At 43.0% G+C, this 15142-nt stretch overlaps 1 protein-coding gene and 1 long non-coding RNA gene across 8 annotated transcripts in view; one reads left to right on the top strand and one right to left on the bottom strand.

Moving 5' to 3' along the window:
* Positions 1-13326, bottom strand: part of adam28 (ADAM metallopeptidase domain 28) — a 35951-nt gene extending 22625 nt beyond the window's left edge. For 3 of the 7 annotated variants that reach the window (XR_003928774.1, XR_003928775.1, XM_030060756.1), the window contains exons 1-13: positions 13180-13326; positions 10035-10123; positions 8924-8968; positions 6469-6546; positions 6217-6305; positions 5973-6049; positions 5237-5312; positions 4733-4809; positions 3650-3833; positions 1890-1952; positions 993-1064; positions 564-733; positions 193-274 (exon numbers count right to left, since the gene is read on the bottom strand). Coding sequence is in view for 5 of the 7 variants with exons in the window: in XM_030060756.1 (XP_029916616.1) it covers positions 193-274; positions 564-733; positions 993-1064; positions 1890-1952; positions 3650-3833; positions 4733-4809; positions 5237-5312; positions 5973-6049; positions 6217-6305; positions 6469-6546; positions 8924-8968; positions 10035-10123; positions 13180-13256 (1179 nt within the window). In the remaining 2 variants the exon portion in view is untranslated. Of the gene's footprint in view, positions 1-192; positions 275-563; positions 734-992; positions 1065-1889; positions 1953-3649; positions 3834-4732; positions 4810-5236; positions 5313-5972; positions 6050-6216; positions 6306-6468; positions 6547-8923; positions 8969-10034; positions 10192-12611; positions 12765-13179 lie in introns of those variants that run through there. The other 4 variants (XM_030060759.1, XM_030060758.1, XM_030060757.1 and 1 more) reach the window with 4 other exon arrangements.
* Positions 2698-3731, top strand: LOC115365656 (uncharacterized). The gene is made up of 3 exons (XR_003928776.1): positions 2698-2822; positions 3128-3151; positions 3619-3731. It is a non-coding gene; the product is annotated as an uncharacterized LOC115365656 (long non-coding RNA).
* Positions 13327-15142: the final 1816 nt, after the last annotated feature.

Here is a 15142-nt window from a genome sequence, read left to right as displayed (position 1 = left end):
GTACGCCTTAAGTTTTGTTTGTTGTTATTGCTATGTTAACTGGGCTTCCTCTTTTACAGCAGTCTACATATCTGACATCTTACAGCTGAATTGCATTACAAAATGAGGAATCAATCTTTTCGAGGAAAAAAAAAAAAAAAAAAACAGTTCCTCTTTCAAAATGAGTGATATCGTACTCGTGAAACAGCTTACCCGCACCACCCCAGCAGAGCGACTTGAGCATGCAGTCCCAATGAAAGACACTCCTACTGTTTTTTCTCCAAAGTCAGTAGCACTGATACACATGGAATAAAACAAGGAACTCAAATTGTTAAGTCAAATCACTGCCACTCCTCCATCCATCAAGGCATATTCCCATTTGTACAGTTTCACTCTAATATGATTTGAATTTCTGATAAAATGAATGAAAGATACATTTGTAATTGGCCCTCTGCCTGGAAATGAATATAAAGTCATTTTAATATTTCACTTAGATATTGATAACTGAACTGCTTGTGACCTTTAAGGGCCTGCAGATACCCTGTTATAGAGCATTGCTCTAGAGGTGTAGAGCTGTTAATGACCTGATGAGATATGCGATGTCGTGCTTTGTCCTCTTGACCAGCTCAGTCTTCCTCCAGTTTATGAAGGCATCAAGCGAGGCATCAGCTGACGAGCTCACTGAGATCAAGTCTCTGCTGGACCAGACGTCCAGCCCCACCAGGCTGACGAAGGTGTTCAGGGGCTTGTACACCTGCAGCCGACACCGAGAGGAGCTCAGCAGAGAAAGCAGTGGTGAGAACAGTCACAACATCTATGCTCGGCTGACCTGCTGTTCATGTTGTTGGAAAAAAATGTGTGGAAAAATGTTTGCTTGAATGCAAATGACATGCTCCTCAAGGTTTGACTCCAACCAGATATGAACATCCAAACAGCCAACAGCAAAAGTCGCACTGCACTGGCAGTCACGTCATCACTGTGTCAAACACTTCTCAGCAGCTGGGGTGACTCACCATGCTGACAAAACTGACAACTTCAAAGATCCTCTTCCTCAGCTTCGTCTGATCCCAGCTGCACTTCAGGTACTGAAACACAAAGTCACCATGTTACTGTATCCACTGGGCTTCAATATGGGCTTTTGGAGACCAAAACTGATTCTGGCACACACACACACACACACACACACACACACACACACACACACACACACACATATGAGTGTGTGTTTTTGCCAATTAGCCAAAACCTTTACTATTTCTAGAGTATATTCTTCTAATGAAATATTTTAAACAAAAAGGAATATTGCAAATGCAAAATAAACACACAAGAGATGGGAACAAAGGTGAGGGCCCCGTGCACTGCCATGCCCTTTAAGAGATAATTCATCCAGTTTGCAAAATTTGATATGATTTCATATACCCCTATCTGTTCTGTAGCACAGTAGTGGTGCTCTCTTCCTCTCATTGTTTCTGAGGGCTGGATACTGGCTGGATGCTCCACATGCTAACTGTTAGCCTCCTGACACTGAGGTGGATTTCCCCCAAGCTAACATCCTTAAAAATAAACACCTTAATCCACAAAGGTTTAACATCACTTTACCAGTGTTAATTTCTAAAAATATAAAAGCACACACAACTGTCGAGTGCACATGGGCAACTGTATTTTTCTGCTCTCAGCATCTAGAAAGATCCGGTAACTTCTGCACTTCCTGTATCACTCCGCACCAGAGGAGCAGCAGCCACGACAGAAACAGTGCACACTTTGTAATCGTTTCTTTCCTCTTTGAAGTAGCTACAGTGTGTTTGATTCTTGGCCAGCTTGTATTTGCCTGAAGGCAAACCTGATCATGTCAGCAATCCCATAAGGGCACATTAATCGATTAAACTGCTTCAGAAAAGGCCTTTTCTCACCTCACGGTTATCAGCCACAAGGTACAGCTCGATGTATTTCTGATGCTGGAAAATAGATGGAACCTAGTGGACAAAAGAATTATGCAGAGAAATATTTTTTATCATTACTAGTAGTGGTAATAGTAGAAATTGCAGCTATAGTAGCTGTAGTTAATGCAGTAGCATTAACATTTTCTGACTGTCAGGAAGCAGAGTGTGTATGTAAATGGCCACTTGTCAGACTCCATAACCACATCCACAGGCTCGCCACAAGGGCGCGTCCTTTCACCCCTCCTTTTAATCTTTATACAGGTGCTTGCAGGAGCATCCAGGAGGGAGGCTACCTCTCAGGTATCACTCTGACCCTCCTCCAGGGTGCAGCGTCAGACCATGGAGATGCTTATCAGATCTTATTTCTTAGTGCAGGGGTGGGCAACCATGTGCCATGGAGAGCCGAGAGGCTGCAGGTTTTCTTTCCAACCAAAAACTCCACCAGGTGATTCCACTGATTACCTTACCTTCAAACAGAGAGGCGGGACTAATCAGTGAAATCAGCTGGTAGAGTTTTTGGTTGGAAAGAAAACCTGCAACCTCTCGGCCCTCCATGGCACATGGTTGCCCACCCCTGTCTTAGTGTGAGGACAACTTTTTGGATTTTAATGCAGGGGTCACCAATCATGTGCCATAGTGAGCCGAGAGGCTGCAGGTTTTCTTTCCAACCAAGACCTCCACCAGGTGATTTCACTGATTAGCTCCTCCTTTCTGATACAAGGTGAGGTGATCAGTGAAGTCACCTGGTGGAGGTCTTGGTTGGAATGAAAACCTGCAGCCTCTCGGCCCTCCATGGCACATGATTGGTGACCCCTGCTTTAATGTATCCAAAACCAAGGAATGACCAACTTAGAGAGGATGACTGAGTTAAATTTGCTGTGAACACTGAGGCTGCTGTGAAAAGTGGGCAACATTCTTTTTCATTCAGTCCACTAACACGTTGTCATTTTTATCAATCTTTTGTTGATAGTCTTCTTGGTTTTTCTTGAATCTGCTGGTTTCCCAGCCTCCCGGTTAGACAGGAACAGTCTGAAAAGTCTGTTCTACAATCACGGGCATCAAACACACAGATCTTCCATGAGGCTAAAATGCAGCTTCTTCAGCTCACGATCTTTTCAGTGAATTCTCTCTGTTGTCGTCATGATGTTGGTATATTTTACCTGTCTGTAAAACTAACCGTTACTCAAAATCCTTCATCTCCTCTGCAGTCAGTTTGCTAAATGCTACTTACGGTAAGTTCTTTTATATCTCTTTTTAAGCACTTTTATCTTTTTACCAGACTGATCCTTTTTATCCTTTCATTAGACTGATATTTTACTTGTTTGTAATCAGTTTATATCAGCCTGCTTAACACTAGTTTTTATTTTAGACTTTATTTCATACTTTAACTCTTATGCATTATTTATTGGTCTGTATGTCAGTGTGTTTTATTTATGTATTTTATGTTTTTGTACATGCTGCTTGCCCCTAGAGGGAATCAGAGTTGTTTGAATTGAACTGATGATTATTTTTTTGTTTATACTGCAACCCAGAACTATTATATATGCTACTGTCTTAACAGGAGATTCAGTCGCATTCAACTTTAAAGTCTTATTTTTCACAAAACAACTGTCTTTAAAATCATTTTTTAAAATATATTTTTATCACTTACTTTCCATTCTGTTTGTGTTCTTATTTTCTGATTTGCATTTCCCTGCAGTGTCCTACTTTTTTCGTGGAGGTGACGTTACCGAGGATCTGGAGCGCCTGCGTCTGGTTGGGGGTTCAAAGTCGCTGCTCCAGGTTGTGTTGGTGACCCCGCACACCATGGGCTTGTTCTTGTGCTCGTCGTATTTAAACACTGCATGATCCCCCTCATCCTCACCAGACAGAGGCTCGATCAGGTAGCTCTGGGCAGACGTTTTGAAATATCCCCTATACCAAGATCACACACATAGGAATTTCAGATTTAGATATAATACTAAATCTAATAAGGTAAACATCTAATAATAAAGTGAACGTGTGTTGACTATTTTTTTTTTGTTCAAATGTTTTTTATCATCACCACTGGGTGTGAAAAAACATCATGGCATTGTGAGAATCTGCAGTCCTCTCCTTGCAGAGGGAGGCTGTCGGTTGATTTCTCCTGGATCTTTGCTGGGAACTGAAAGTTACTTTCACATGTAACAGTGGGAGCGATCGAATCAGATCACCTCAGGTTTTATTCCTCCCAACTGACTCTTCAGCTGCACCTCCACTCTAGGCTCAACAGTCGCTGTAACTGCACCCAAAAGATTAATTTGCCAATCTAATATTACAGGTGACTGCTATCAAAGGCTTCCATCTGAATATGGAGCATGTGTTTACCATCGCTTTAAATCTTAATGGAAAAAGCCAGAAATCACCCTGTTTTGGAGCACAGCTGGATGACACAGAAGAAATTACATCAATCAATCAATCAATCAATCAATCAATAAATGAGTATTTGTGGTCTTGGAAGCTCAGTAGGCCAGTTAAGTAGTTTACCACTATAATTATAGGCTCATAATTAGTTTGAATTTGCAGGGCCAGTCAAAGTAAATGTCTCCAATTAGAAGAGTGATTTTTTTTTTTAGTCAGAAGCTTCATAATATCTCGACCTCCTCTTCTACCTCTGGATTTAACTCAACTGGTGAGAGCATTTGGCTCCACCGTGGCTCTGCTATCAGAAAGGCTTATATACATAAAACCTGCAAACATGGCTTGGGTTATTATGAGATATGGTGTGAGTGACGTGTGTGTCTGGTAATGAGACGTTCATGTGAAAACACAGTTGTCAGCAGGATGAGAATCACCTGAGTCCATCACAAGTGCTGATGCTGACCGCTGACTCACTATGGTTCACAATCGTGCCGTGATAGTAGCAGTGATCCTGGGGAGGGCAGAGAGGTGAACTGAAAATCCACTAAACAAAATACATTTCATCCCTCTCCTTAGTTCTCATTCTGCTGCTTTTCCCAGCACTTTGCTCTTTTGGTTTCATGCAATTTTTGGTGATCCAACCAGCAAACCAAAGTCTGCTGTTGGAAAAACGCAACACATTGGAAAACAGAATCTGCTAAATGCCTAGATTATCAAATTAAAATTAACAGCAATTAAAAGCAACAAATAAATCAAATGAAATTTCATAGCCCCACTCTACATCTGAGTGTATACTGAGGCGACTGAGTCATCAAAACTGGGCTGTAATTTGAACCACAAAACTAGAAGAGAAGTGCTTTCATTGCTGCTTAAAGGTTTATTCTATTATATACAGAGAAACATGGACTACACAGATTCTGTGCATGCAGACAACTTACAATGTCAGGGGCTCTGGTGGTTTGTCTGCCATCTTCTAGGTAGTAAGTCTCACTGTAGTCTCTGGTAAACAATTCACTGGAAAGACACAAAAGACAAGACAAATCACTTTAACCACAGCCATGAATCATATTCTATGAAAGGGACATGGTTTAAAACAAACTGCATATGTTTTTTGCAAATGAATGCTGAAATATCCTGTGTCAGTTTGGACAGCTCATCTGTGACACACAAGCTTGTAGATTAAGTAACATCACTGATACCTGAGACCTGGACCAGGACCCGCAAATGCTCTTGTCCAAAAGTCATACGGCTTTGATGTTAATCCTCAAAAAGTGGTCTCCTGAAGTCCCTCTTTAAGTCCACTAATCATTTTGTGGGAATTCTGTCATCATGTTAGCCTAAAGCCTGTAAAACCACTAACAGCTGGATAACATAATTTTTTCCACATATGCATTTTCATAACAGACATACCCAATGTGTGCTGACTGTGAGATCTGATGTACCATTAAAAATGTTGTGCATGTAGAACCTTTGGCTTTGTACATGGCATCTACTTTGCAAATATTGACTAAGTGCATACAGATATTACAATGAGATAGAACATGACTTTTTATTTTTTATATATCATGCCAGTACAATAAAGGTTAATTGCAAGGATTGCTATTATGCCATTAATTATAGGCTGTTTTTTTTTATTAGTTTCCAAGGCATGCACTAAAGTAAATCAGGACTTACTTATTCTTCTCTAGATGCATTTCAATGTCTTTCCCTCCCACCTTCATTCCATACTTAATAGTTTCTGGTCTGAAGTGCTGTGGAGAAATTAGAAGAATTTAGGTTTCCAGTACTTATTACAAATTGGGTTTTGATTCAGATCTTTTCTTTGCCAGTCATCAACATCGCAGCTGTGGCTTTATCCACATGCAAACGCTGAGATGTGAATGCAACTTGGAAAATACGAAATGGATTTAAAATTTACCTCTGCATGTCTTTTTCTGACTGTGTGAAGTCTGACGGGTCGAATCACCTCATATTGTGTCACACCGTTGAGATCAGAGCCAAGACTGACTGTGGACAGAAAACACACACTATTACTGCCAGAATATCGCAAGACTCACAATACACCTTTATTGTCCTTTTCATTATGAGTAGACATAGCCAACTGTACATCTTTAGCTCCAAACAACTCAGTTAAAACAGCCATCAGGCAAACACAGGACACCTGACTTACCTAACAGCCTGAGTGAGGCAGTGAGGATGAAGAGCTGCAACAGGAGTGTGTGTGTCATTGTCCCAGTGTGGACAGTCACTGTAACAGAGCGCAGATGACAGTTTGGATCAGCCTTTAATTCATTCCACCCTCATGACGAACATTAATACAGGAATACCAGTCAAAAGCTGCAAGTTCAATTACAGGATGTTTACTGTTAAGCAATTGTGCAGTTATACAGTTGAATATCCCTTTTCCTATGAATTCCCTGTCAGCAGCTTGACTCATTCTGCGGTATATCTGATCTCTCCCTGTGCAGAGCAGCACAGCAAAGTTTGAGTTGTACTGTCATCCATATGGCTCAGGAAGTCAAAAGCAGAGCGCCAGCAAAGTGACAACCTTTAATATTTTAACTGAAATTAAAATCATGCTTTGCTACGCTGATACTCTTTGCTGAATGATATGACCCATACTGCATAGAGATCGTTCTCTGGTATGCTTCGTCAAACATTTGAATTTCAGACTCAACGCGATATTTCTTTTTCAGTCCTTTAGTGTATGAAATCATTTATTCCTATAAGTTGGGCGCATCTCAGAAAATAAAACTGTGAGGGATGGATTGCCTGTTTGTGAGTGTGAAAAAAAACTGTTGCTTGAGGAGCGTAGGATTAAGTCTAGAAAACGACCGATTAATCGATAATAAATGTTTTGACCGGGGTTAGGTTAACATCACTAACGGTGTGAGCTAACGGTTAAAGTTAACATTAGCAGCACCTTTATCCACTAGCTTTAACCAACATTTCATACGTTATAAAGATATAGTAACGTTTGCTAACGTTATTCAAATATCTGACAACAACATAGACGTCTGGGCAAAGCTAGCCGCTAACGTTAGCTAACCCTAGCATGAACAACCCCGCTCTGGAGTGTAGGGACAAAAGGAAAGAAAAAACTAAAAATATTCCAAATTATTATGGGTATTGTTATAAAATTATTATAGGTATGCCTATTATAAAATGTCTATAAAAATCTTTATGAAAAGATAAAATTGCCGCAGTAGCCCAGTATAATTGTTACTGCTATCTAGCCAGCTAGCTCTGCAAAAATGGATACATGAAAAAGAAAAAACCCGACGAGCAGCCGATTCAACAAGTGTAATAATAATAATAATAATAATAATAATAATAATGATAATAATAATGATAATAATAGGAGCAAAAGCTACCGCTGACCACGTACAACAGCCGAAATCGTGTGTGTGTCAGGGTCATAATAGCCAAGCAGACCAAACAAAGCCTAGACTGGACTGGGCTTTTCACATAAAAACCCGAACTGTAGTATGAATGTGATGTTGTGACAAATAAATGTGAATTTCTGATGGTCATTATAATTAGGTTAATAATGGACAAATAATAAACACTAAATGAATATAAGACACAGAAGCAAGCTACAATGGTCTAATATTGAGGGATTTCATTATTCGAGAGTGGTGAAATAGCCCCATATTTGGGATCAAAAATAAAAATGAAAAAAGAACTCGCATAAAGAAAATTTGTTTTACATCCCAAGAAAGAGTAAGCTTTGAACTTTAAATTAAAACAGAGATCAGATTTTTTTCGTACATTCCCACATACAGTTATGGGCCAATAAAAATCTGACACGAAAACCTTTTTTTGGATTTGGAGAGGCTGCCATCCAGAAACCAATGCATATATCTGACTAACCATTAATGTTTTGAACAGTCCATGAATGTATCTCAAAGCTCTGAAAACATCAAGAAGCTGGGGCAAATACAAAAGGCCCGTTTCCACCAGAATGTTCCTGGTAGTATTTGGGGGGCAGGGGCTACTACAGGAACATCCTTTCTCTCGGCCCTCTCACCTGCCGTGTCTCCACTAGCTGAGAGGGCCGAGTAGGAGAAAGGTTCCTGTAAAGTTACCAGGTGGTTGTGCGACCATGACCGGGGCATCAAAATGCCTGTTGTTAAAAAAGTGTGTTGTTAGCGTTAGCTAACGTCCGCTAAAGCTAACGTTAGCGCCCCTAAAATGCTGGCTAAAAAGTGTGTTTTTAACGTTAGCTAGCACGTTAGCGTTAGCTTGGTAGTGTTGGCCGTGTTGCTAGGGACGCCTGCTTTCTGTTGACATCACATCACGCCATGAGTAAACCCAGGAGTTTTTTGGGGGCCACTCAGAGTCCCTACCCCGAGGCAGGGCCGTTTTTTAGCCCCTGTAAAGGTTCCTGAACTCTCTCCTTCGGGGTAGTTCCGGCGGTGGAGACACGCGACAACGGCCACGGCCCCGTAAAATTAGCCCGAAGTTCCGGGCCTAAAGTTGTTTTCTGAAGGCCCAAACATGGTCGACCACAAAACCTGTGTAATTTTTTTCCATTTTTGAGGGGCTGGCATGCCTACCAGTTATGATGTATGACAGATGTTTTTGTATATTGTGAGAGAGTAGGTGGAGGTGTATTACTGTACCAAATTTCAGTTTCCTATGTGGTGTACTTCTTGAGATACTGACACCTGAAAATGGAAGAAAAATAAGGACACAGGAAAATCACACCAAAATTGACACATACCCCCCTCACTAAATTGGCCATATTTCAAAAAGTAAACTGAAATTTTACAGTGTGCCTATTTGGTAAATAAGGAAAAACTGGTGAATTTTTCAGAAGGATTGCAGCTTCTCTTGCTTTGGTATTAAAGGAGGAAGCAAACACTGGACCAATCCACTCTCTCTGGAGTTTCTTATGTTCACTTCCAGAGAGGTGTGTTTCCTGGAAGTCCACAATACCTGTGTCAAGTTTCTTTAAGTGTGTGTACACCCTCTTCCTTTTGGTTGGGCTATTCAGGCCCTTGGCGTTTACTGTTACAAATTTAACAAGATTCATCATAGATCATATTATATTCATGTTAACCATTCATGCTTCTCTATCACAGCACAAATCTAGGATTGACATATACTGTGACAGAGTGTGGTGACTTTGATAGCTCTCAAAATGAAAAATTACCCAAATCAAAATTGTACAAGTACAAGCACACACTGAACACATATAAACATTTTGCCCCAAACCTGCCTCTCCAACTGAGGCAAACTGGAAGATGCCATATTGAGTGCTCTATTAGATATAAAAAAAAAATAAATAAATAAAAAAACAAGTGTTCACTTTTAATTGGGTATTCACTTTAAAATGAGGAAGTGAAAAAACAACTGATATGTGCATGAAATTTACAGTTGTCATTATTCATTGGACAATAAAAGCTGTGCTTGCTTTTCTATCTTTTACATGGCAAGTAAATATAAAAGTTTGCTGTTTTACAACTGAACAACATTGCATCTTAGCAACAAGGACCAGTGGGCTCAGCTGAACTCAGGAAGGATGTACTGCCACCCTGTGGATTCAGAGGGGACTGCCACATTCAAGTGAGGGATTGAAATATTTTTTTTCTGTCCTGTCTTAGATCAGCAAAATCACTTTGCTGATTTAGCAGTCATACTAGGTGGTTACATAACAAGGACTCAAGTACTTGCTCCTATCCGTAATGAAGAATATCTGATCAAGTCATCACCAACCAATAAGTGCTTTACCTCTGGATAACTTCAGTGATGTGGCTGCCTCTTCTGGATCTTCACTGTTGAACACGAAGTGTGAGCCAGACAGGACAGCCAGGGCACAGCTGAAATGTCATTGGTCACTCGGAGGAGGTTGGAGGACAACTCTGTCCTCAATGGACAGCATCCCCTCCTGAAAGTTAAGGTGACACTGCACAGCCTCCAACGTGATAAGGTTTAACATGTCACATGAAAACATCAAAATACATGGCATTCAATAGTGACAGACATGAAGTCCCACCTTAAAGCTGCTACAGACATGACTAATCAATGTCCAGCAGCTGCTGCAAGGCTTGCTTTAACACCTGACATCTGGAAAACTTGCACTTTCGGAAGATTATCACATTCATACGACACAATCACTGCAACTCAGTGTACCATCCAGACGCAGCTGCTGACATTTTCTGTACAAACACTCATCATGCTGGTGGGAGTGCAAGACTCAATATATGTGTGCAAATCTTTGTGAGAGCTCACATGTCAGTTTTCATCAACCTGACTGACTTGATCACATGACACTGGCCTTGACACCACAGTTGGACTTTTGGTATCAGTGTGAGCCCTACACGGTTACTTCACCCACAAACCACATGTGGATCAAGTTGTTACCGTGCACTGCCTTGAATCCCTGACAAAAAAAAGTCTGATTTACAAGCCTACATGCTGAACTCATATTCTAAAAAACAAAAGACGTCTCTGATCTAGTGGAAAAAATGAAGCTCTGTGGCACTCACCCCCATCCTGATGAAGTGCTTTGAGAAACTGGTTCTCCAGCACATAAAGAACAACATCCCTGCCAGTCTGGACCCTCAGCAGTTTGCATTCAGAACCAACAGATCCACAGAGGATGCCATCTCCACTGCTCTCCACTCAGTCTTCACTCACCTGGAGAAAAGCAGCACCTACACCAGAATGCTGTTTGTTGACTTCAGCTCAGCTTTCAACACAATCTCCCCCATGAAGCTGATTGGAAAACTGAACACTCTGGGCATCAGTACCACTCTCTGCAACTGGATACTGGACTTCCTCACAAACAGACCCCAGTCAGTTCGGATTGGCAGTCTCTCCTCCTCCACTCTAGTGCTCAACACCGGAGCGCCCCAGGGCTGTGTGCTCAGCCCCCTCCTGTTCACGCTGTACACCCACGACTGCAACCCCTGACATGGAGAGAACTCTATTGTGAAGTTCACGGATGACACCACCATCATCGGCCGGATTTCCAACAATGATGAGTTCTCATATCGGGAGGAAATCAACCATCTTGCAAAATGGTGCACAGAGAACAACCTGCTGCTCAACGTCAGCAAAACCAAAGAGCTGATAGTTGATTTTCGAAAAAAAGAGGCAAAGACACACAACCCTGTCTACATCAATGGAGCTGAGGTGGAGCAAGTGAGCAGTTTTAAGTTCCTGGGAATCAACATAACAGAGAACCTAACATGGACTTCACATATCTCTGCCCTGGTTAAAAAAGCCCAGAAACGGCTGTATTTCTTAAGGAAACTTAAGAAAGCAAAATTCCCACACCAAGTTCTTGTCAGCTTCTACAAAGGAGCGATTGAAAGCATCCTGACTGGAAACATCACAAACTGGCATGGGATGTGCTCGGCCCAGGACAGGAAGACTCTGCAACGAGTGATTAAAACTGCCCAAAACATCATTGGCACCCATCTACCAAGCATCAGTGATATCGGGGAGGTGAGGTGCCTGCGCAGAGCCAAAAGGATCCTAAAAGACAACACCCACCCCAGCCACAGCCTGTTCACCCTGCTGCCGTCAGGCAAAAGATACAGAAGTATTCGCTGCCGTACCACCAGACTACAGAGCAGCTTTCTTCCCTCAGGCTGTGAGACTACTAAATGCACCATCTGAACTCCTCCATGTTTAATAATTTTATTTTCTATACAATCAATTAATCAATCAAGAGGGAACCACACTTTAATTTCATTATTCAACCTGTTGTATAATGACAAATAAACTTCCTTGTATCCTTGTATCCTTTTACAACAGCAAAACTCAGTCAAATGTGTGTGATTACAGTCAATATCTGTAAAAGTGACCGCTGTCTCAGGCAAGTGCCATGTTTGTGATCAAAGTTTCATATTGATTTTACATGGATTCATTTTTCCTATGACATTTGACTTGATTGATTGATACTGGGTAGATGATTTTGCTGCTATTTTGCCAAGTACAACAACATGAAGCATCCACAGTTTACCTGCATGTGGCTGTTGGTTGGAGCAGTTTTCCATTCACACTGTAAGGCTTGATGCACTGCATTACTATGGAGCTGCACACATCTTTTTTTTATGATTTGAATGATGTTGTGCCTGCTCTGTGCTCAAAGTTATACTAAACTCCCTGATGTGCTGATTGATTTCTGTGCTATCATGTTGCTACAGACACTGGTTTCTTGATTTGGATTGTGTAGTATGCCATGATGATGTGATACTGTTTTGGGAAAAAAGCATTCATATTGGCATATAACCCACAAAGACCACACATGCCTGAACGAAGGGAGCAAAATGCTGCAAAACAACTGAACCTGTGTACCTCAAACACTGGAAAGCCCAAACTCTTGATTCTGTTCATTTGTTTTGCCTTGACGAGTTGGGAATGAGACGCTCAAAGCTCAAGTGAGGCGAGGAAAAATGTGTCCAAGTGAGCTGCTGCAGTCCTGCGACGAGGCTCAGAAAAGCCCCGCTCCTGTCCAGCTGTGGTGCTGCTCCAAGTCTCACCTGCAGCCGCTTCACTAAGCTCACCTGCTGCCCGTGGCTCAGCACACATAACGTTAGCAAGAGACACACCAGTGACAAGCTACTCCAACACACACGCACGCACGCGCACACACACACACACACACACACACACACACACACACACACACACACACACACACAAACATAGGCACGCTGCACTTTCCTCCTGTGATGCTCCTCCTTCACCAAACGGATGGCTTTATCAACTCCAAACCGTTTTCTGTTGCTGATATTGAGCACAACACCTTACCAGCTACGGAACGTGTGTTTTTTCCAGCCTTCAGCTGACACACACGCGCGCGCGCAACTGTACATGACAAAACTGGGCGAAATGAACGTACAGTTGCAAAATAATGAGTTACCGGCTTGTTGAAGTCAAAGTCAGTGAGCTCTTGCGAAAAAGTGTGCTGAGGCCATCAGCACGTCCCATTCCTCTCATCACATGTCGGCTCCTCGCCTGTCTGCCTCCGACAAAAAGTCCACAACATCAGTGCAGAAAGAACGCAAAATGTAGCCCCGTCAGCAAAAACTAATGATTGTCTCTAGTGATGAAAAATCCCTAATGTCCGCAGGTGTCATGGAATCACGTGTCACGTGACTCCATGACACGTGACAGCTGCGGACATTACCAATACCATAGGTGATGACGTGGAGTGCATGTCTCGATGACGTCAGCAACAGAGTGCATAAAGCCAAGCTGCACAGGGTTTGACTTTGAGTCTGTGTTCAAACTTTCACAGGCACCTCAACACACACACACCCAAACCCAACCGATCCACGATGGCGAACAAAAAAAAGCCAGGAAACGCCAAACACAAAGCCCCAACTGGGTCTCCCGAGGACTGGAGGCCCCAGGACACAGTCATCGGGAGAGCCCATCTGAAACCCCAGGGGAACAAACACCCTGAGGGACACACAGCCACAAGGACGGCTGCCAAAAAGCAGACGTCCCCGGCTCAGACCGCCCAGCCCGGTCCCAACAAAAAGCCTAATGAATCAATGAACCGCATTGTCCTGCTCATTGATTCAAACGGCAAATTCCTCGAGGAGACTCGGCTTTTTCCCACTCACAAGGTGGAGAAGCTGTGGTGTCCAACCCTAAGATCAGCCTGGGCAACACTGTCTGGTCCCACCATTGGCTCACCGAGCCACATCATTATTCACACAGGCACAGATGACCTGGTGATCCGGCAGGAGGACGTGGTCATGTATTTCTCAGAACTCATGACCAAGGTTCATCGAAGATTCCCTGCCTCTAGAATAGTGGTGTCCTCTCTGCTACCAAGAACTGATGTGGACCCACAGGTCGTTGAGAGGGCGAATCTGGGCATCATGGCACTTGGTAAGAAATTGCCAAATGTACATGTGGTCAGTCACCCCTCTCTGACAGCAGAGCACCTCTTTGACACTGTGCAACTTCACAGTAATGCTATTCCAGTGTTTGCACAAGCGCTCAAAGACGCCGCACTGGGTAGAAGAGCTGTGAAGGAGAGTATTGTTCCAGAAGAAAAGCAGAGCCAGGCTGCAGAGGAAAACACCTCTCAGCAGGACGATCCTTGCAAGGAGAGTCAGGCTGAAGTGAAAAACATCACTCAGCAGGACAATCCTTGGAAGAAGAGTCAGGCTGTAGAGGAAAACACCTCTCAGCAGGACGATCCTTGCAAGGAGAGTCAGGCTGAAGTGAAAAACATCACTCAGCAGGACGATCCTTGCAAGGAGAGTCAGGCTGCAGAGGAAAACACCTCTCAGCAGGACAAGAGCGAGGCTGCAGTGGAAACCTGTGCTCAGCAGGACAATCTCTGCACTAACAGCCAAGCTGTGGAGGAGAACACTGAACAACTCCAGCTTGCGCTCCAGAGAGCTCTGGATCTTGCAGATCAGCAGGCTGCAAAGATAGAGGCTTGTGAGGCGGAGGTGGAGGCGCTTCGTCAGGTAGTGAGTGAGCTCAAAGAAGCAGTTCAGGACAAGCTCCAGGCTGACCAACAGGCCCAGGTCGACAGTGAGATGAGCCAGCTGCAGACCCATCTTGTCCAGATCCAGGAGGAGAACACCTCCCTCCTCAAAGCCACAGAAGACTTTGAGCAGGCCATGGACAAAAAACAACAAGAGTGGGCAGAGAAAGAAGCCACAATGCTGGAGAAGATCATCGAGCTGGAGAAGAAGAAAAGTCCCAGTGCTCCTAAAAGCTTCTGGAGGTGGCTGACCCGGCCCTTTAGAGCCTCTAGAGAGAAGAACAAGAAGAAGGACGAGTCCAACAACTAATGGACTCCAAATTCTTCTCATTCTTCTACAGCAGACCCTGAGCACACCAACATCTGGGCTCAC

Source organism: Myripristis murdjan, chromosome 9 (genome assembly GCF_902150065.1).
Source record: "Myripristis murdjan chromosome 9, fMyrMur1.1, whole genome shotgun sequence".
In the NCBI taxonomy this organism is placed as follows: Eukaryota; Metazoa; Chordata; class Actinopteri; order Holocentriformes; family Holocentridae; genus Myripristis; species Myripristis murdjan.
The sequence above is the reverse complement of the archived record's forward strand: the minus strand, read 5'-3'. Positions and strand labels throughout refer to the sequence as shown.